Source organism: Neovison vison, chromosome 2, assembly GCF_020171115.1.
Source record: "Neovison vison isolate M4711 chromosome 2, ASM_NN_V1, whole genome shotgun sequence".
Classification (NCBI taxonomy): domain Eukaryota; kingdom Metazoa; phylum Chordata; class Mammalia; order Carnivora; family Mustelidae; genus Neogale; species Neogale vison.
Window position 1 is genome coordinate 69,074,629 of NC_058092.1, and position 24,135 is coordinate 69,098,763.

General features: G+C 32.9%; 1 protein-coding gene across 35 annotated transcripts in view; it reads left to right on the top strand.

Moving 5' to 3' along the window:
* ADGRL2 (adhesion G protein-coupled receptor L2) overlaps positions 1-24,135 on the top strand; it is a 613,413-nt gene that overhangs the window by 541,166 nt on the left and 48,112 nt on the right. For 26 of the 35 annotated variants that reach the window (XM_044238562.1, XM_044238560.1, XM_044238559.1 and 23 more), the window contains 3 exons: positions 15,347-15,456; positions 20,918-20,929; positions 21,857-22,657. In XM_044238562.1, the coding sequence (XP_044094497.1) occupies positions 15,347-15,456; positions 20,918-20,929; positions 21,857-22,657 (923 nt within the window). The remainder of the gene's footprint in view (positions 1-15,346; positions 15,457-20,917; positions 20,930-21,856; positions 22,658-24,135) is intronic. The other 9 variants (XM_044238569.1, XM_044238538.1, XM_044238564.1 and 6 more) reach the window with 1 other exon arrangement.

The following is a 24,135-nucleotide window of genomic DNA, read 5'->3' on the forward strand; positions in this document are numbered from 1 at the left end:
AGCTTGATGTATGCGTTTCAGGACATTTCATTGTATCTTTTTTATTTTATTTCATTGTGTCTACATTATAGGCTAAAGATTTAGAATTTGGGATGAAAATGTGAAAAATTAAAAACTTAACAAATAAATTTATTAAGGGATATTAAGTAGATAAGATAATAAAACATTAATAAAAGATTTAAGATAAATCTATTTTTCACAGTTTACATTAAATGTTTTATATAAAACCTTTCTTTTCTTTTTTTAATATAAAATCTTTCTATTATGATGTAGTCTAAATGAAGAGAGTTTTAAACTAAATGTGGTTTAAACAAATTTTTAAGAAATTGTACTAATAGGCTTTGCTTTTATACTTTTCTCCATTCTCCCCATTCCCCATTTTTGGAAGTTTCCTTTGCCCTCATCTCACAGTCCTATTATAGCCTTTATATGGAGAAAAATATATATATTTTTAAGTTACTTTTCTTTAGTAATTATTTCATCTATAAGATCCATAATCAAAAAATGTTTTAGTAAATCAAACCTTTTTATTTTTCTTAGTCTTGGAACTTGCGAAAACAATGTAGCAAGAAGAGGCAAGAGAAAGTATGCCGATTTTGCTAGGATATGTTATAATTTGTGGGGTTTTTTCCCCTACATTATATTATATTATGACAGTCCTAAGATGTTCTCATTGTTAATTCATGGATTTCTGTAGATATAATTTAAAAAATGTTTATAAGTAACTTTTGAAATCTGTTTGTGGGTTGTTAGGTGAATGAGACTATGCTATTTGAAAATGTGTATAAACAGGTATGTTAGACAGAAAGATAAATAGTGGTCATTACAAATACATTATCTGATAAGTTGATTTGAGACCTTTATATGTGCATTGCCATTTATTTCAACCCTTGACGAGTAGACCTTTATTAAGCTGTGATGATTACTGAATATGAAATGTAACCAAGATTATTTTTTATTCAAATATAATTTAAATATTCATCAAAGAGAAGTTATGCTTGAGACTGACAGAGACTATTAACATCAAAAAATATAATTAACTGCATTGGGTATCATGAAGCAGAGTTAGCCAAATAGCCGAGAGGTCTAATTGCTCTAGAGTTTGAGAAGCAATGGTTTTATTTTATGCGGTAGCTGTGGAATTAATAGTAATGCAGTTGCCTATGTGGGCCAATTAAAAGCTGCCTGTTAAGGTTCATTGCTCTATAGGAAACCCATTGAATATCGCTTAGTAAACAGGATTGACATGTCAGGGTGTACAAGAAGATGAAATGCAATAAAATCTGTGAAAATGAGAAGTATCATTAAAAGAACTGTTTTTGAAAACAATTCATTAAACTCTTTACTATAACGGTGTGGTAGTGGAGGTTGTGGTGTGTCCTCAGATTCCCCATTTAGGACCGGCCACTCTTTCCCCCAGCCTGCTGTTGGGCTCCCAGTGAGTCCCCGCCCAAGACTGCCTTGGGCTAAAGGGATCTGAAACCCTTCTCCCAGGAGGCAGCCCTCACTGATTGCCAGAGTACAAAGGCTTGGCCTCCTCATCCTTTGCTTCATTTTGAGACAGCTCTGAAGGGCACTCTCCTAACTCCAGAGCTCCCTCCCTAAGGAATTTGTGGCGCCTTTGTTGCAGCCACGTTAGACTTCTACCCAATTCTGCTTCCCTGATAGTTCCAAAAGTACAGTAAGCCTTCCAGAGATCTTCACCTCCGATTGTGCTTCCCATGTTACCTAACCTAAGAAAGGTACTACTTTAAATATAAAAACAAGTCCTGTCAGTGGGACTGGTTACACACATTGTAGGAATACAGCAATTAAAAACTAAAATAGTTTTACCCCCCTCAGCCCTGTAACCCCCCCCCCCATTACCCAATTCAGGTCTACAGATGGCATTTTATCTTTGTCATGTGATCCTTTTTCTTTAATAAAGGTAATATTCTGACCTTTGCGGTATTATTATGCTTTTTAGCTGAATACAGAAAGAAAGCACTCCTGATTGAACTCAAAAGATTTTGCCTTGCCCAGGCTGTAGAGATTTAAAAGTGGGCCAACATTCTCATGGCGTTTTGACATTAATGAGGTTGTTGAAATGGAAAAGTTGAAGGGTCAAAGATAAGAATAGTAGCAAGCTTTTCTAGTGTTTCTTTTTCTTAATAGTGATATCAAATACACTTAATAAATTGACTATGATTCCTAACATAAAATCTGTAACGTTACGTGTTAAGTGTAGAACTTTAAGGATTAGAATTTTTTTTTTGCAAATAAAAATAATTCTAACACTCCCTAGCTATAAATTACACAACCTCAAATGCAGTTTACTAAATTAAGATAATATTACATATCTCTATAACTTTTATAAGATGTGTAACAGATTTTAAATAGCTTCATAGATCTTAATATGTACAATGTAATAAGGTATACATTGTGTCTTTAGTCTGCAGTGATAAAGATGGTTTCCTACACATTCATTATTGACTATGCTCCCCCGTTTATATCTGTGGCCTAAGACGGCATGTCAGCTTTCAGAGGAGTGATGTTGCTGCTTCACAGCACACAGCCCTGTACTCCCAAGCCTATACATGGTGTTAGTGGTATTAAAAGCTCTTGAGTCTAACATTTTATAGGTCACGATGAACTGAGCCTTTCAGACAAGTTACTGATATGAAGCTAATTCAGGCTAGGAGTATAACGTGGAATGGAAGCGTCTGCCTTCTTTGTTTTTAAAAACCTACACAAACCATGTAAATCAGGAAAGTTTTAATTTGGTTTCTGTCATATGGGTATGGAACTATACTTCTGAAAATTATATTTTATCTTTCATTCATTGACTGATGCTCCCAGATAATTCCTGAGCTATATGATGTACAAGTGAATGTGCCAAACCTCTGTAATGGTATTTATGAACAACTGGTAAGGATATATATTTGTAAGTCTACAGACTGATGTTTATGGAGTTAATAAATTGTGGAGTAAGTCACAGCATTATGCACTGCATGTTGTCAGAGATTCTTAAAGCAGGCATGAGCCCCTCAAAGATGTAGTCTGGTGATGAAGATGAGATGTGTGATACCAAATCTCTCAGCACAATAAACTACTAAAAACTGATGGAGAAGGGAAAGTGATGAGTAATGTCCTGAGGTAGGAAGATGTGCTATATGTTGAGGGAATGCTGAGTAAGGTCTGTTTTAGGGAGTTATTCAATTTCTGACCTCACCCTTTCAAACTTCCTATACCATGGAACATCTCATAGCTTTCTTCTTTTGGGGCACTGTAAATTCTTTTCTTGTACTTAGGCTAAGGAAGGAAGGCTCTTTCAAAGATTGTGTTCTTCATTTTCTCAAAATTCTATAAAATATATTTTAAAAATTATTTTTAACCTTGTAATGTGAATATGGAAAATGACACTAGGGCTTTAGATCCTTTATTAATTCAGCAAGTGAGTTCACCCTATTTATGGCAGAGAACTATAATGCATAATTTCATATTCATTTGTTAATTTCCTTCTGCATATTGTTTGGATGTGGTATATTTAGGGTATTTCTATACTTTTAAAAGTGTAGGTATTTCTATATCTAGACTATAGCAGCATATGTCTTACATTGCTGTTTCTAGTGCCAGAATCACAGGTGGATATAAAATTTTCATTTCCTTCCTCCCCTTCTCTCTCCCTCCCTCCATTCCTTCCTTCCTATTTGTCTACTTTCTATCTCTACCTATCTGTCATCTGTTTATTGTTTGATAATTTCTTGCCTTTGAGACTGAGATGTAGCAAGAGGACACTTCCCTTGATCTGTGCGCTTTTTTTTTTTTTTAAGAGCACTTGGGTTAATATGCTGAAGACTGAATGCTTATGAGTAGGTGTTCAGTTATCGAGAATGCCATGAGCAATGCCTTGTTGCTTTCTTATCAGCTACTTCCTGCTGTCAGCTTGGCACTTATTTCAATAGAAAAGGATTTGCATCAAATGTAATGCCTTATTATATACAGCTAACATGGGGTTTTTAATTGTGCAAACACATGAGACTCCTGCAGTGATAGTCAATTTGATAAAAGGATTAGATTATGAATATTTTGTCATGATTAAAGATTACTTCTGATTTATCATAAGTAAGCCAGTGAAATTTGCCATATTATTTATCAGTCAGGTGAGACTGCATTAATTTTGTGAGTGTATGAACCACACAGTATCCACCTCTTTATAAAGAGCCTCTAATGAATTTGATTATTTATATTCAGATTATAGATATTAAGCGTTGTTTTTGGCTTTCTACACCTGCTCTACTGCTGAGACTAACCCAAGATTCTATGGTTCCAGCTTTTTGTCTGTATTAATTTTCATCTCTTGTCTTACATAAAGTTAAGTAAACATCTATACAAAATCCCCATCTTTTTTATTAAAGAAATGTCAAGTGGTATCTATAACAGGAATATTTTGAGTTGTCTCTTTGATTTAAAAAAAAAACCCTTAATAAAATAATAGAGGAACGAGAATTCTGATATAGAAAGTATTTATTGAGTGAGTACTTTCTGCTGTTAACAGGACTAGGCATTCTGATGGATTTAAAAGAAGCTGGAGAGCTAATAATAGGGCCCTACAACTAAAGGCATTGAATGAGACCTGGAGACCTGATGCAAATAAGTGCCTGGCACTCTTAGGGGGTATTTGGGAAAGAACGTAAACAAGAACATGAGAAGTTTACCAGTTAATTCGAAACATGGAACGTACTTGCTGAGTTAAATAAAAGCTAAAATGCAAAATATACAAGAGATGCCACAAAGCAGAACGTGATTAATTGCCAAATTAGTTACATAGACAATTCCTGCTGTAGGGAGAGAGACAAAGATCACTTCAGGTTCCGTTAACCAGGGATAAATATAATACTGTTGGCCTGCATCGTTGATGTGCTGGCTTTCTTTACACCCCCACCTTAGACACTTCTTAGATACTTCCTGCAAATGTGTGTGTCTCCCTCACACTGAAGTACATGGCAACGACTTGCATAGAGGCACGACTGAAAGATGGAAAACAAAAGTTTAGCAAACTAGTAGCCTATTGTCCTCAGTTCTAGAAATGTTCTACCTCAGAGATTTAAGGTCCTTCCAATGGTCTTCTTGTTAAGAAGAAAATAGTTCAAAGAAGTATATACAGATAGTTATTTCTGTGAGAATTCTGTTCTGATGCATCTTTCTAGATGAACAAGAACAATAAAGAAAACACAGATAACAGTTTTTATGGGTGCAAAATTAAAAAGAGATAACTAATAGAAGCATGTTCATAACTTTTAGATTAATTATGTAGAACTTTATTTTTGGAATGAGAGTGTTTTCACTTTCTTGACCTTTTGGGGAAATGTTGACTACGTATTTTCCCTGAATTAATTTATTAGTTTATTCATTTATTGATTTATTAATTCAAATCCTATTATTAAGACACTGCTCACTCATGCTTTTGCATCCCCTTTTATGCAAGGCCCTCCTATATTTTTGTTTATAAACTATACCACATATTTTATTACCAAATATTCCATAAGTTGCATGAGGAAAATAAATTAATTTGAAAGCTATATAAGAAAAGTGTATTTAATTGAAGATTTTTTTATGAGAAAATAATAGTAGTGAAATATGAAAAAGATTTTATGCCAAAAGAATTCACTTCAGGTAAAGAATAGCAGTGCTTTCTTGCCTCTTGATCAAAAAACAAAACCCAGGCATGTAGAGTAGAATATGGTCATTTTTAATAAAAAATGAAATACTTCTCCTGAGTCATTTAAATACTTCAGCAAAAAGTTGTATTTAGTCTTAAGTTTTTTATAGATGGAAATATTTTAAAAGTCATGCTATCAAGTCTTATGATTTTATTTCTTTGCTTGCCGTTTGATTTGTATAGGAGTTCTGTGAACATTTGTTGGCTGTACTGTAATCAAAGTGAGGTCTGTAAAAGCCGAAATTATATTAGCCATCAATTAGATTAGATACTCCTTTATTCTATATGCAGAGATCTATAATGCTGACCAAATGATGCCCCATCAAACATCTTGGGAGGCAGAAAAATGTATTTATGACATAATTTTCTTGTTTTTTAAAATCACATCCAAACCAAGGGAATAATCTTTTAAGGTGAATTTAAAATTGCAGTGACAAAAATCTAGTTTACTCAGTGTTGTCCTCTAAAACTCCTTTTAGTTGCAGGTTCTTTTGCATTATTTCAAACTCTAATCCTCTGAGCGGGTAATTAACGGACCAGAAAAGCCATTTGTGAAAAAGAAGAGCCATAAGGGTGGAAATATTTCTTCACCGAATGATCTTTAAGAAGTAAATAATTACAAAAGAAAAAGATTTGGGATGACCAATCTAAATCTGAGGATAATTAGAAGGAATAGAGTATGAAAATCAAAATGCTTGGCATGTACAATTCTCATATCATAACAAGACTAATTAAATATTTAGAAACCAAAAATCCCCTCACAATTTGAAGAAAAATAACCCACGACAAAAGGGTCTGCAACTTTGCAGATAATTAGCAAGGGTTATAGAAAGGAAAAACATCACAGATTGGCTCCAAGGCTCTGCAAGGTCATGTCTTATTACGCCGTGTCTTTTATATGGTCTGGTAACAAGTTTCTTGCTAATTTAATCTAACTAGGGCATCCCAAAGTGATTTCCCATTTCCCTTGTTAAAAATGTGATAGTTTCTGCAAATGCAAACTGTAGCAGGTTAACATTTTTATAAATAATTGCTCTTAATTGATACAGGTCATAATAATTTTTTGAATTATTAAAAGCAGAGGTCTTGAAAATTTGGACACAGAAGCTCTATTTTTTAAGTATTCCAAAATTTTATAGTTTTTATCCTGACTTAAATTATCTTACTCCTTTCATTAAGTAGTTAGACCTGATGACCCTGTGAATGAAACTTAGTCTCAGTGGCATGCTTTGTAAATAAATACTTCTTATTTTGCTAATAAAAGCAAGCACATTTATGTTGAATGTGCATTTCTGCAAACAAGAGATTTTGTACTGGATTAATAAGGCTCTGAATGAGTCAAGCCTAATTTGCATTAAACTGACCCCAAGGTCCAGTAAAAACTGCAAGGAATTTCAGAGGTTTCTAAAACATAGTAAGTTGTTTTTAAGCAAATCAGCATTGCCATTTCAAATGCTTATTTTAGTAATTAATGTGGAATTTTTGAGGATTATTAAGTTTCTCAGATGCACATTTAACTTGCAAATATTGAAGTATGCAAACTGTCTGGTTATAATTCCTAACATTTTATTCAGACACAAAATGATTGTGGAAGGTATCACTTTTATGTTATTCCTGTTTTTAACATACTGAAAAATGGAATGAAAATATTTTAGACATGGGCTTAAACAGGATTTGACTGTCAAAGCTTTTGTTCATTTGCTGTGGGTTATCTGATATTTATTTATTTTGACTTTCTATTTCTGTTGTGTACTGTACACTTCTACAGCCAACTAGCTTTACGTTTATGTATTGATAGTACTGAAAGAACTTTACCTTCTGTTTTTGCTCTTGGTTACTTAATTAATCAATTGCCTTTTTCTATATCTTTTTCTTTTAAATACAGTTGCAGAGATGTAATCACAGTTAGTTTTTTGGGAATCAGATTTGTATTTAAAAATTTTGAAAACACCAGCATATTGGAAACTGAATAGAACAGAAATTGTTATTTTTTCCAAATTATGTATTCATGTCGTGTACCAATATTCAAGAATATTTTCCTAGAGATTCTACTAGTAACTTTATTTCTGTAATTTAGCTTCGTTTCAGTGATTTCAAAATACTTCAACCAACACATATTCTGTAATGCTTTGAGTCTTAACATGCCTAACAATTAAATACTATATGATGGATTGAAATCTACAAGAATGCACAAGTTGCTAAATAAATTACGAGAACATAGTTATGTGACAAATGGGAACATTACTACAGAACACCTCTTCTTTTTCCATAATAATTACACACCATTTAGCTTCCTAATGTTATGTTTACCTAGCAATTAGTTAGGCTCACAAATCATCATTAATAAATATTTAAAGAAAGCAGGACCCACTTTTCTTAGCTCTACAGAATAGAAGTTTAGATACTAAAAAAGCATTATACAATAAGAAAATAAGAGGTTTTGATGTGATATTCGCCTCAGTTTCCCTCTTTGATTTGTGAGGATCATTGTCACCTTTTATCTTGGAACATAGCTTCTTTTTATCCCCTCGGTTTGATTACTTTCCTTGAATAAATCTATTCTCATTAGATCTTACCTATTCGTATTTTAAGGTCACCTGCTGTATGTGTAAAAATTTATTCTTAATTTGGACTCAGAAGGTAAAGAGTTCAGTGCCTAGAGGACTGTACATTCGTTCTTGGTCATTTGGAATTGTTAGTGTTTGAAGTGATTTGGAAGTTTAAAGGGTACTTTTTTTCCTTTAAATAGTCTCTCTCCTAAGTGCTGTATCATTGGCTTTCATGATACAAAATTATGTCCAAATTGACAGAATTCTCTGAGAATCAGGTACAGCTGATTGAAGCAGAATTGGATGTCTGGTATTTATTTTCTACTAACTGTGTTTATTTATAAACAGAAATAGCCAGGCTAACTACTCATCATTTATTTCATTCATTCAAAAACAATTACTGAATCTCTCTGTTATGTGCCAGGCATATAATCACCTCCAATGAAAATGTAGAGGTTGACAATATCCTTTTTCTTTTGTTTCTTTTTATGTTTTGCCCTTTGAGGTAACTTTTCTAATTTTTTTTTTAAACTGGTTTACTTGAGTAGAATAAAATTTACCTACAGACATACAATAGGTTTGTTTAGTTTTTGTTATGGTTTTAGTAATTGAGACTCAGGAATGAATATCACTCCTATTTATTATGAGAGAATGGATTCAGTTGCAGTAATTCAACTATAGACGTTGGGTTCATTAAGAAGAACTAATCCCCCAAGTGTATGTGGTTTAAACTCATCCAGGGTACTCTTGTGAATGTTCTGCTTATATATGGCACTTTGGAAAGGAGTGTCATTACATTATACCCTGGTACCTTGAAAACATGTAGTTTGTTTCCAAAAAAGTGAGCTGTTTTAACTGAGGTTGAAGATTACTCAGGAAAGAAAACAGACCCCTTATTGCTAGTATTTTATAATTGAATTTTAAAAGTAACAGATGCCATGAAGAAAATGAAATTGTGGAAGCAATCTTCACTGAACCTACAGGCTCAATAAAGAATTGGACTAATTCTAGAGGGTGACTCCAAATTTCCGCAAACATTAATTTTTAGTTTCTGTCATGAGCTTTTCTGTTGAATGCTGGAGTATTTGTTCAAGTCGGTAGATTTTGCATTTTTAATCTTCCTTAGAACTGTGGTGAATAATGGCCCCTGGCAGAAGATAATGAAATTTTCTTAATTTATATTTTCAAGCAGAAGCTTCAATTGAAAATGGCGTCCTATGGCCTGGAGACATAGCTGTAGTGCAAGTTTCAGGGGAGATGCAATAATAATGCAGTGCCATCGAGACAGGGAACGATGGGCCAGTGAAGAAGTAATTTAAGGAAGAAAAGAGAATGTACCAAAGCTTTATTGTAGCATATCTAATGATCTACTGAAGATTCCCAATGGTTTTTGGAGCATGACTGGAAAAACTAATGTTATCTTCCCAAAACAGAAGCCCCTGCTTAATCAGCAGAACAAGACTATTGATTAAAACACCTCTCACAATAGATTACACATGGAATCTCATCTCCATACTTTGCACTTGGTAAAGTGTAATAATGAGCATAAGATAATCAGAAGAAGAGTAAAAGCAATTTGTTGGGCATTGTACAATCCAAGGTTAGGATTGGAAAGGAAACAAATTTGCCTGAATAGTTGGCCTGTTTTTAAAACTGTACATAGGAAATCATATGCACAGGATAGGAACTACTCTGGAACAATAAAAGATATTCTGCCCCTAGTCAAATCCCCCTCAGGTTTGCAAATCTATGTCCATCTTATGTAAGGGAGTACTTAATTATTGATATTTTTGGTATTTCATTTTTGTTGCATTGTGCAAAGAGTTCGCCTGCATTATCCCATCTAACTTTAAAGATAAACTTCGAAAGAAGGTTGTAAGCTTAATACATTACTTAGGGGCTCCTAGTAAAGGCAACAAACAAACTGGAATAGAAACCCCAGTTTTTTCTGATTCTAAAGTGTCTGCTTTTAAACACTAATTTTCCCTAATAGCAAATGATTTTGCTTCTGAACAAAGTCAAATGGTATTCTATATTGTTGATTCTTATATAGTTTATTTTCAGATTATAACTAATGTGTGCATTGAGCTTTCTTTCATTTACACTTTTAAAAGATGAAGGAAAAGCAACATATTAATAGTTTGTTTGCATTATTAATATTTCATTAGTGATGAATCAGTACGTCCCCAAAATAAAAAAAGATAATGTTTCTTCAAAGTACTGCTAATTTGTGCATGACAATTTCTAAGGTAATTTCCATATACATATGTAAAGTAATGATAATACACATTTATAAAATGCCTTTTCATCAATTATACATTTTGGTGGCAACGTTTAACTTAATTTCAAAAATGACTGTGGATGACTTAAAAGTTAATATTGAAACCTGAGAATATTGATTACATCTGGAAGATAGATACACAGTTTTAATACTTTTAACTTTTACTGTATGCTACTTGTGATTGTTAAGAGAGTCATTAGATATTTTGTAAAGTATTTTTCTATTATATATTATGCACAAACCTAGACATTAAATATCAAACCTAGACATTAAATATCAATGACTTTAAATATCATACTCTGAATTTTGCTGAGAAACAAAGGTATTGTCATTCCCTTATGCAAAGGAGGTAAACCAATAGGTATTAATCTCCAAAATTATGTGGTTTTATTTTCATCAGCTCTTGAGATGTACATTGGGTTTCATTCCTAAGTAGAATATTTTTTTCCATTTAAAGTAGAAAGACTTGCATAAATTAGTTTTGAACTAATTTTTAAAATTCAGGTTTTTTGCTCCATTTAAAGCAGCTTTTTGACCTGTTAAGTAGGATTTAGGATTTTCATCATTGTAGATGATGGGTTTTATGATTAAAATGTAAGTTTTACGAATATTAATATCAGAAATAATACTTTTCTTCTGGTGTTTGAATTTGATAATGTTACAAAGCATTTATTATTGGATTTATTTTAGTTAACATGTGGAATTCTTAGGATGAGTGTTGTACTCTGTATATTTTAGATTAGTAAGAAAATCAGTAGAAAAAATATTTAAAATGATAGAAAGTTACAACCTAAAATAATGTGTAGAAATAATTCATAGGTGATCTTTTTAATAGTGGTTTTAACACAGTGATGTGAAATAATAAGCCTTTTGTCTGTACATGCCAGCTTTTGGAAATTTTTGGAAATGTGCTTAAGTATTAAAAATGATTAAATGTTTAGACTTTGAGACTGAGTGCTTATTAGGTACTTCTACATTTATCTACTAGTTGGTGTTAAAGCATACATTATATATACCCCGGAGATTGCTTAGACGTTATTTGCAAGAGTTGCCTTTATGCCCTCGAGTTCTAAAAACGATTATTTTCTTCCTGTAGTTGAACCACCTTATTAAAATTTGTTTTAATAAAGAAGTCAGAGGTTGAATATAGAAAAATTTACAGTGATTAGAGTGGATCTTTTTTGTTGTTACTATTTTTAATGACATTCTCCTAGAAAGCATGGTGTAATTTCACAGATTGTCAAAAATTTTATTTCCAGATTTATTTAGTGTTAGAAATTTTCATTAGCTAGCAAATATTTAGGAAAAGATTATATCTTCCTTCTGTTATTAAAAATGGGTGTAAATGAGATGCACCTATTTTAAAAAACCGTATTCTTCTGCCTTGTTTTCATTCATACTTAATTTTTTATGCTTAACGTTTAAGAAAAGTGTAGATTTTTAACAATGAATCCGTATAATATTACCAAAATATGCTGATAATCTAATAGTTAATAGAAGCCATGCCTTTGCTGATAAATCTTTTTCTGTGGGGGAAGAGGGAGAAAATTAAGCCAGGAACTATGCCCAGGACTGAGAACACAAGCAACTGAAGGCCTTCTTTTCTTGGCTTAGTTGTACCTTTCATTTTCATTAGAATGAAAACCTGAAGCAGAGCAGTTGGTGAGAATTTACTTTGCTTCTGTGGCTAATTGCTTTCACTTTCCCTATCTTCTTAAATGAGAGTCGTTTATAGCTTTACAATCTTACTAACAATATACTGGTTAAGGAATTTTCAGATTTTTCTCAGTCTTAACAGCTCTTATTTGGTATTTTCTTTCCCCTTGTGTCCCCACACTTACTGGATTTGAAAACTTCAGGCTCTCACTTCTTCATTCATAAATGAATGTATATAATTGTATTTTATTTCCATCACTTTGTTCTCCAAAAGCTTAGGTATTCTTTCCCATGATACTGGTATGCAAATCTGATAGTCTTATTCTTTTTACAATTGCGTTTCTCTTGCTGGTCTTGTTTTAGCCCCCAATTCCATTTTTTTTCTCAAGATCAAGTTCTAGTATTTCCAATATATAAAAAGAATATTTTTGACATCTTGGGAAGCTTTGAATTCTAGAAATCTTTATAATTTTTTTTCAGGAACTCCATTAAGTCTTCTTACCTTCATTTTACTTAAGATTATAACCCTGTAACACTTTCTGCTTTCATAAAATAAATGTTTTGTACAGTGTGCTTATTAAAAGAAATAAAAATCATATGGTTGACATAAACTTTGGTAATTGCGTTTGACATTCATTTGAACTTGTATTTGTGGTCAGATGACTAATGCAAAAAAGTTCAGACAAAGTAAATATGAATAGTTATTCTTCATTTTATGGTGTTGGTTTCTCTTAAAATATAGTGGAAGAAGGAATTCCAGGTGGAATCCTGTGGCATTGAAAAGTATGAAATAAAAGGCATTTTTTAAAGAGTTTAATTTTTTTGAGAGAGAGAATGAGAGAGAAAGAGAGCATGAGCAGGGGAAAGGGCATGACGTGAGCCAAAGGCAGATGCTTAACCAACTGAGGCACCCAGGTGCCCCAAATAAAAGACATTTTTGATCCCATATTATATTCATATTTATTTATCTGATCATCGGGGAAGATGGATAAGTGTCGATATATTCTTTATTTTTTAAAAGATGTATTTATTTATTTTAGAGAGAGAGAGAAAGAACACATGCATGGGTTATTTATTTATTTATTTATTTATTTAATGATATAAATTCCTAGATCCTTTGGGCTATATCCTCTTTCACTCTGGTCCAAAATCCTTCACAGTCTTGGTCCATTTCAACCTTGAGTGCAGCTCCCTTACTCTGGCCATGTTTTCCCGAAAACATGGCAGGGTTTTGTCGAGTAGCTGTAAAAGGCACACTAAGGGAATATATAACAGGGATGTCAAATCGCAGGAGTTTAGATTTGCTTGTTTTTGATAGGTATGGGAGTGAGAAAATGGGAGGATCTTTGGAGGTGTATGTCAGTATAAGGAAGGAAAGGACCAGGTAGTGGTTGAGGATTCCTGGAAGATCAAGAACAAAGTGGGGAACTCTCTTATTGTTGTAAAATTTAAGAAAGAAGAAAATATGAAATATTAGATACTGATCTATTGACAAATCTTAAATTCATCAGTTGTTTAAAATTTTAAGATAGGAAATTGGTTATTTGATTCACGTTAAAATAATTCATTTACACTAAATGGAGAACCACTGACAAATTTCTTCAAATGATTGAATCAGTTTAAGAGAGATGCAGATAATGGAAGTAAAACATGATGTTGCCTAAGAATGTAACACTGCACCATTTCCATTGTCTGTGCTTTTGAAAATTATTCTATGTGGTATGTTTTTTAAAATAAATAGCATACAGTACTCTAGATGAATTGTGATAAAAGTTATTATTAGTTTAATATCTGTGCAAGCAGTATTATAGTTTATGGAATATTTAGGACTTTTGTTTGAAGTTTTTGTATATACTTTGACCTATGAAACTTACCTGTTTGATCCTGTAGGAGTTTTCAGGTCTTGCTGCTCTTCAAGGACGAATCTGCCTGGTTTGAGTTGAAATGGCTGCAAGGGTGCATGACTTAACATACCTACCCCTCTTTAATGCATGTCTCCTTCCACTGTCTTCGTTAGCTGTCATGCTAAAAAAAGACGGAGCTGGGTTGTTGTTTTTTTCCATTTTTTATCTGCCATTTTATAGTCCAGTTATTTTACACACTCTAAGAATATTTGGTATTCAGATTGTTAAATAAATTTTGTTATAATGCTCTTGTTCTGCTTGCTTTGCCTTCTTAATTTATGCACTATCTCAAAATATAATAAAATCCTGCAAACATTACATTCCGTTGAGTTGTAATCAGGGCAAATTATAAAGGGAAATGGTTCTTGCCTTTATAAAGCTTATAAAAAGATCATTTTGAAAAATTCATAGACCTTAAATAAATATTATCTTACCTAAAATTCTACTTTAATCCTAATAATCTTGATGAGTAAGTGACAACATAAAAATAAAATAATAAATAGGACATCTTAGACATCATGTTAGTGCTCTTCTCTTTAACATTCTATTTCAGAGAGTATTAATTTAAAAGAACCTAGGTTCATAGTCATGTTGTATTTAGTATAAGCATGTGGGGAATCAATGAACATGACAGGAGTAAGAACAGTCTTAGACACAATATGTGCCAGGCACTGTGCTCGCTGCTCTAAATGTGTTCTGTCATCGATCAAGCCAGAGCACTGAAGGTGTGATCTGTCAGCTTGCTATCTGTTGTGGAAGAGTGTAGAAAGTTCCTGTAATAGAAAACGTAACACAAACTGGATTTAATGGATAAACCTAAAAACCTGGCTTCTTTGTTTTAATGTGTTCTCAGAAATTACTTCCAAGCTATTCAATTTCTGACTGTTTCTGTTTAACCATAGGATCATTTTTAATTGTTATTTTAGTTCTTAAACATGCAAAATATACTTTTTTCTTAGTACATGTTGAAAATGCTAAAAATTCCAATTAGATGTATAGTAGAATAATAGAGAACTCTTCCTTTCTTTTTGCTTTGAATGAAAATTTAGTGTGGCCCGTGATAAAGAAATAGTACAATATAAAATAGGATTTTTATGGCTCTGTATTTAATAATGTGGAGCAACCTAATATCAGTTGAATTTTTTTGTTTTACGGTACTAGTTGCTTAAAATATGAATCCGTTCTGTATTAGATTTCTTTATTGAAAACAATCTAATGATTACGTCACACAAGTTTGGTTTGTTTTGTTTTCTAGGTGCAACAATCGAACACAGTGTATAGTAGTTACTGGGTCAGATGTATTTCCTGATCCCTGTCCTGGAACATACAAATATCTTGAAGTCCAGTATGAATGTGTCCCTTACAGTAAGTACGAAGTTTGTGATGTTCACTTTCTCCAGCATTCCTCGTTGATGCTGAAAGACTACACATGTGAAAGAAGCATATGTTTATGGCCTACAAAACCATTATGCATGCAGAGCACTAACAGACTCGGGCCTCCAATTAGCTTCATGAAGTGTGGAAGGAAGCCACAGTGTGATGCTGGCCAAGTGTCTGTCTGTGTTCTTAAGTGTTTGGCTTTTAAGACTAGTGTTTTTCCAGAAAACAAACTTGAATTAGCTATTCACTAGGGCAGATAGAAATCTGTACTTTTGCCCAATACCAGTTGCTGACAAATTGGTTTGGCTCACAGTTTTCTAAAGAAGGAATTGACTTCGGTTTTAATCGTGAGCTACTTGAATAGCTACCTGCTGTTGTGGTAACTTTAGTGCCCGGTAAAAGCTACCATTGTAGTAACTGAGGCAAGTGCTTTCCTTTTTTTGTTTCCTTGTCCTTACACGAGCCTTTCTTTTACCAGATTCAGTGTTAAAATCTTAAGAGTAAATAAAATAGATAGAACAAAACCTTGCATATGCGTCTATTTTTAATTTGACAACATCCATTAGATCCTGTAGAGGGATATTTAAAATTCAGGTGGAAGTTTCATAAGTAGTCTTAAGCGCCTGCTCTAATTCTGTGTAGTTTTCCTCCTAACCTCAGAATTCATACTGCTGAATTGTATTCTGCCCTTTGAGTAGAAAAAAGCATTTTAGACGACCAGAAGGTTCAGTATGTTAGGTAATTTTCATAGGCTAGTTTGTTTAATAGTGTTATTCTTTACTTTTACAGATAAAAAAAAAAAATGTATCCTGTAACCTTGATTCATGGGCATTTGAATTGAAGTTCTTTAGCAGCAATTATCTTTAGCAGCAATGATCTGAGAAAGTTTTATACACTTCCCTCTTTTAAAAAGGTGGATTTGAACTAAATAATGAAATTGCCTTTTCTAGAACTCAAAAGCTAGATCACTATTCCTGATAGATTTCTCTGTCCAAACTATCAATATTTTTAAAACCAAAGGACTGAATTCAGATAAATATATGTCCAATATACTAGTAGTACATTCTAACATGTCCTGTGAAAGGTGCGGGCTCTCTCCTCTCTGCCCACAGTTTCGCTAAATTGTTTTTTTGTGGGTATCTGTTAAAGGCCAAACACAGATTATCTTTTCTTTTCATCCCTGCTCTGTGTTCCTGTGTTACAGTGAAATGGATGCTTTTTATGTTTTCAGTATTTTCTATACCATTTGTAGGATTGGAAGCCTACTGAGTGCACTGATCTTTATATTATTTCTCTTGTGTGTAGTGTTGGTGGCTTACATAATCATTCTCCTGTGCCACTAGAGGAATATTGTATTCTTTTGAGCTAACCAAAATTTTGTTCTGTAAAGTCACTTTCATTTGAATTTATCATGGTTTCTGTCCTCAAATTAGAAAAGGAATACAGCATCCATTCCCAAACAGTGGAATCAGTCAGAGCTGCCAAGAATTGTCTTTCTGGAGCCAGTTCCTGTAACCTAGTCTATAGACCAAGAACAGTGTTAAGCAAATATTATTTTCAGACTCTTAAGTTATTTCTTGTGCTGTTTTAGAAAGGAAAATGTGGATATCTTCTGGAACATCTAACTTTCAAAATTTTACTTTTTCAGTTCTCCAGAAGTATTGTATATTGTGCACTAAACTTGCAAATAGCTATACTCAGAGAAGTATTTGTTCTTTTTAGTTTTTGTCCTTAAAAAAAAAAACAAAAACGAGTAATTAATTTGCTGTTACCTTTCTAGATGTTTGCACGAGGCAGAAATAAGTCTGGCTTTTTTTTTTTTTCCCAAATTATTCCATGCTAAGGAATAGAATTATAATTCCTATATACTGTACAGTAGTGACACACTATCTATTGCATGATTTTCACTAATACTGAAATTTAAAGCAAAGAATCATTTGAATTGTTTTGACATTAGGTATGATTCTGTATTTCCTTATCTCTTTTCCTTATTTTCTTCTCCTTTTGTTTCTTTATGTTTCTGTTATACCCATCCCTTATACTTTTATTTTAAGTCCGTATTTTCCCCTTTCCCTTGTTTTTTTGTTTGTTTGTTTTTTTAAAGATTCTATTTATTTATTTGACACAGAGAGACAGCAAGAAAGGGAACACAAGCAGGGGGAGTGGGCAAGAGAGAAGCAGGCTTCCCACTGAGCAGGGAACCCAGTGTGGGGCTCTATTCCAGTATCCTGAGATCATGACCTAAGCTCAAGGCAGATGCTTAACTGACTGAGCCACCCAGAGGCCCCTCCTCCTTGTTTTTAGTACTTTGTATAATTTGCATACCCCCTTCAAACTTAATATAGTTGATAAAAATTGTCACTAAAACATTAATTATATGTCTTTTACCATCTGGCTTTATGCCAGTTTCTATCCAGAGCAAATTCTCGAGCAGTTTACACATCTAAATACATTCCCTTCTTTTAAAAAAAAAATCCAGAAATTTTCTATGATTTTTGAAAATTTTATAATAAATTTACCCAACAGAATTTATTAGAAATGTCATTGTTTGTTTTACTTTTTATGTTTATAGACAGACACATGTAATACTACATGTGACATTTATACCTACCCAGATAATGCCTGTATCAAAAATGTTATGTGACCCGCTTATCCTTTATCATTAACAGAAATGTTAGTAATTGAATGTGTATGTGTTTAAAAGAAATCATAAAGATCTTATAGACTAAATGAAAATAATTATTAGAATTTCGTACCTTATAGGCAAGATTGGTTTTGATATTTGTGCCCTATTTTTCAAATTATCATTAAATTATACAAATTATACCATAATTTTAGCTATAAGTTTTGTCCGAGAAAATAACCATTACTATTAATTAAATTTTTTAATGAATCAAGGTGAGATTATTCAAAATGAAATAGTGTGTCACTTCAGATACAGAGTATGTAGGCTTAAGTTTGTTTGGGGCAATTGTGTTTTTTGCATATCCATCTAGTCCTCCACGGATGTTAGTGGGTTGTGTATTTATGTTTGGTCTATAGAATAGCAAATATATTGTTATGAATTAATTCATAGTCTTTTAAAACAAGTTGCAATATACATTTGGCATGTGATGAAGAATGCTAATTTCATTAATTTTATCGTATTTTTATATTCTTCTGGGTTGATGAAGTTTTGGCTGGTTTGACAGATCTCTGTCTTTTGGGTTTTCATAAAAATCATAATGTAAGGACTTTTGTTTTCAATATCCATATCTTACATGATTCATCAATCATCAAAGTTTTATTTAATTATTTTTTATTTTTACATTTGGCTGTTACTTCTGTTTTCATCAGTTTTAAATTATGTACAACTTCTATGCATTTTCTTTTCTTCAAGTGATTAGTTAAATCACAAAGGAAGACTTCCCTATTTAATATTGTGCTAAGCAAATGCACGGTCATTTTAGTGTATCACATAATAAAGCCTAGCTATTTTCAATGAATGGAAAACAAATATATTTTTATACATTCCTTAATGAACTTGTTTTAAGTTCTGTTTTAAATATGTAACATATTTTAAAATGTATTATTCCCATCCTTCACATTTAATTGATTCACTCAGTAAAACCATTCTTTCCTGAAAAAAAGAATATGGCTGTATATAAATATAGTCTGAGAAGTCACAGGACTAATAATTTCTCTTATCCTCATTTTCCCACCACGCCCTTCCGTTATTGATTCTAAACAGGTATAATCTTGCTCTTCGTTGAGGAGTAGTTTTAGGCCTACTGGTTTATAAAAAAGATCTTTTTGATATCAGTAACGCTGAACTTACTTTTCCTGGATATAGTCAGAATTACACATTATAGGGCAAGTATGTTTCCTGAAAGTGGTCAAATAGACCAAGTTGGATGGGGAGGTGGTATTGCTTAATGCAGAGGGTTATATGCTATTCCTGTAGCAAAATATGTGTATGGCATTTCTCCCTGAGGTATTTCAGGAGGTCAGTATTTAATCTTGATGCATTATTGTAATTTTTAAAAATTAATCAAGCTAAGACATCTTAATGAAATGTACAACTACAGTGTCTTTGAGTAATCAGTTTGGAGATAGAATATTATCACACCCTAATGCATTTTAATAAGGAAAGAGGGAGAATCACAGACATTAATCTGGTCACTTTATGAAATTCAGGCAACATACTTCAGAGCCTACATACAATCCAAAATAGTGTTTTATGGTTTGTAATTATTAGACTTCTATTTACCAACAAGAATCTTATATAGCACCATTCCTAACTGTATAATCCGTTTCTTTAGACTTCTTGGAGGGAGGATTTTTTTTCTCTCATATAACTGTACTAATCAGGTTTGTTTTATGAAAGCATTTACCTCTTATGGGGTCTGTGGAGTCAAGGTATTTGCTTTGAATGCTTGGTATGATTGTCGTTGCATGCCAGCTTGCTTTCTGTGTAAATTGATGATGGTAGACAATGTCATAATAAGCTAACCATAATTCTTTCTTCCTTTTTCTCCTTGCCTACTGTGCTTGCTTTTTCCTTGTATGTATTTTTGCTTACTTTTTTTTTTAAAAAAAATAGACTTAATATAACAAGTTTGAGATATGTAATATAGAGAATTTAGTAAGAATTTTATTTTGTAAAGTATATATAAACCTAAATAAGCAAATTTACTAATTCTTGGTGGGAAAGAAAGACACTATGTTACCCTACCCTTCAGAATCCTTATTGGGGGTAGCAGGGGAGATTTATATATCTTGCAAAGGAGGCATTTTTTTTTCTTATAATTAAGATGGATTTTTCTAGAAATAGAAAATAATAAAGAGACATTAAAAAGTACTAAGATGCATAATTATATATTTATTCTTACATAAATGTCTTTGGGAGAGTGTTAAAATATAACCGTATCAATATTCATTAATTTTGACCTAAGGTCCAAAATTGAGTTTCGTTTTTTTATGATATATTTTCCTGTTGTTGTGCTTACCTGATTTTAGTCAATTTAATAATGAGCTCTTATAATAAGATAGATGGGGATGATACACCTTTGCATGCATTTGTGTCTGTAGCATAAGTATATAAAGTAAAACTGGATAAAAATGCTGAGTGACTTTAGAAAGGCAAGAGTATATATACCATGCATTAGTGAAGAGTTTCATTATTTATTCAGGTACACTAAGTGAAGCAACATGCCAACGTATTTGTATTGCCTCCTTAATCTACTAAAATGATTGATCCATGTTCCTTTATGTAACTTTAGAATCTTTCTCCTGCTAGGTTTTCCTGTTGTGTGTTTCTCTTTATCCAAAGTAGTACAGCTCTTATTCTTCCTATATTTAGCATCTATTACGAATTCAGTCTTAGACTAATAGTCAATTTATTTTAATCTTTTTTCTTTTTTCCTCGCACTTTTTTTTGTTTTTCTTCCGATGCTTAAAATAGAAGTGGAGCAAAAAGGTAAATAACGTATACAGTCTGAACCCCAGCTCCCTGTTATGTGCCTTATGGATGTCACCCCTCCCTTCCCTCCCTCCACAACACTCCTGACATTAAAATAATCAGCAGGATCTCATAAATGCACCTCATAAAGAAGTCAACTGTTTACGATGAAATTACATGACTGCTAAATCTGGTGATGGGGTAAAAATTCTGAAGTCGGCGAGGGGGAGCTGCTCCTTTCTGGGTTTCTTTTTCACCCTTTATCTCTTTTTTCGGACACCCCTGGATATTTTATTATTAACGTGTCATCCTGCCTGGCTTCCAGAACCCTCTCCATAGCATGCCATGGTTACAGGGTCTCCCGGTTGTTTCATCACTGCTTTCCTTGTATTTACTTTTCTCTGTTCCTAATTACATTTCCTGAATATTTATGTTTCTTCAATTGAAGCACCTTTGTTTTCAGTCTGACTTCTATAAAAGTTCTAAATAAGCCTTCACGTTGGGTTTTTGTTTTATTTCCTTTATTTTAGTGTTTTGCTTTTGGGGGTTTGTAAGTAGGGTAGGTAAGGGAGGGGACACCGTTGGGACTAAATTTAAGTACTTTGTACACTGTTACACACAAAGCTCAAAGTTTTGAAATATTAATTACCAGATTATAAGATTAAAAGCTCGTAACAAAAATGCACGTTGTCAGCTCAGTTATGAATGGTCTTAAACTTAGGCTTGTATGTGTGAAAATAAACCCCAGCCACTTTGTATACTGCTACATTGATTATTGTAACTTAAGGAAAGAAGGGTGGTACTGTTTTAAGTATAAATTTTGGTTAAATCTAATGTTAATAAAACACTTTTTTTTCTCTTCTGATTTGCGATCATTAAAATTTGTGTTTGCCTGTTTCATTTTTTAACTTGGCTTAATTATTGTCTTTTCTCTGTGACTGTTAGTTTTTGTGTGCCCTGGGACCTTGAAAGCAATTGTGGATTCACCATGTATATATGAAGCTGAACAAAAGGCAGGTGCTTGGTGCAAGGACCCTCTTCAGGCTGCAGATAAAATTTATTTCATGCCCTGGACTCCTTATCGTACTGATACTTTAATAGAATATGCTTCTTTAGAAGATTTCCAAAATAGTCGCCAAACAACGACATATAAACTTCCAAATCGAGTAGATGGTACTGGATTTGTGGTGTATGATGGTGCTGTCTTCTTTAACAAAGAGAGAACCAGGAACATTGTGAAATTTGACTTGAGGACTAGAATTAAGAGTGGAGAGGCCATAATTAACTATGCCAACTATCATGATACCTCACCATATAGATGGGGAGGGAAGACTGATATCGACCTAGCAGTTGATGAAAATGGCTTATGGGTCATTTACGCCACTGAACAGAACAATGGAATGATAGTTATTAGCCAACTAAATCCATATACTCTTCGATTTGAAGCAACGTGGGAGACTGTGTATGACAAACGTGCTGCATCAAATGCTTTTATGATCTGCGGAGTCCTCTATGTGGTCAGGTCAGTTTATCAAGACAATGAGAGTGAAACAGGCAAGAATGCAATCGATTACATTTACAATACCCGATTAAACCGAGGAGAATATGTAGATGTTCCCTTCCCCAACCAATACCAGTATATTGCTGCAGTGGATTACAATCCTAGAGATAACCAACTCTACGTGTGGAACAATAACTTCATTTTACGATATTCTCTGGAGTTTGGTCCACCTGATCCTGCCCAAGGTAAGAATGTTTGCTTGCCAATGCTTTTGGCTTTAAGCTTATTTTCAAAAGACTTGGAAGTTTTTTTCCTGTCTGTTTCCTTCTCCTTTTCATAGTCAAAGCTCAAAGGATAATGTATTTCATGCCGTCACATAGCGGGTACATTTTAGCCTTAGTTTGGCCGATTTTCTTTCTCTGAATTTTTTTATTTAAATGTCGATGACAGAAAATTGTAGCATCATTGGTCAGTTCAGCCTTTCATTGCTAAAAATATAATACCAGCTACAAACCTGTTAGCTTTGTGTTTTGTTTTGTTTTTTTCCTACCTGACTTCTGAATTGATTACAATCTATGTGTAGACCTTTTAACTTCTTGGCGCCAGTGGTTAAGGGAAATGTGTGTTAGGAAGTCCCAGGAGAATTGCTAGGCTTGATGTACAATGTCAGGCATAAATGTTCTGAAGTTTTGGTATCTGCTGTCTGGATAGGAGAGGGAGTCATCCAACATCCTCCTAGTAAAATTACACATTTTTATTTCCTGATAAATTAGTGATGGTTTTAAGTAAATATTTCTTTGACTTTAATTGTCACACATAGACTAAGCATTAAATGATCCCACGTGGTGATTTATGAAGAAGGATCAGCTAACATTTTCGATTTGTGTTCTCTTTAGGTATCTTTGTGGAGGATCATTACTTTAGAAAGTAATGTAAAATCTTGGGAAATGTATTTTACTTAATCAACTGAATTCAGTTCTGTGGGAAACAATTTATGAGGGTAAATTAAATGAATATTTCATTAAAACAAGATTACCTCATACTCATGATAAAAGTAACCTATTGATATGTTGTTACAGAGCTTGTACTAATTATAAGTCTTTTCTATTTGAACAGTAATATTTGTGTTTTAAAGATCTGAATATTTCAATATACTCAGTTATTTGGAATTTTCCAAGTATTAAGTTACTTGAAAATTTTAGGAACCAAGAAGTTCTTTGGAGTGACTAAATCAATCTCTTCAACCAGGTGAAAAAGAAATTAGTATATCTTTCTGTCAAAGCAATACTCACACTCTGCACACTTAAACATAATTACATGTACCTAAACATTTTTTAAGATATACTGTTACTAAGTTCTAAATATTTTAATAGGATCAGGAAGGACCTTAAAAGCAAAAGTCACAACTTTTTATAGTTGACTTTCTAATTTGAATCATTATCGTATACAAAAAATGTGATTTTTTTCTTTAAAAAGTAAGAGAATAATAATAAATTGACTTAACGCAAGACCCCTTTTATTCTAATTCATGTATGGCTGGGATTTTTTTGCATTAAATTTATAGTAGTAATGCCCATTATTAAATTTTCAGCAATTAAATCTTCAAGGATAATATCATAGCATCATTTACTTTTTTAAATTTTTTAAAAAATTTATTTATTTATTTTAGAGAGAGAGAGAGAGAGAGAGAGAACATGAGCCAAAGGGCAGAGGTGGAGAGGGA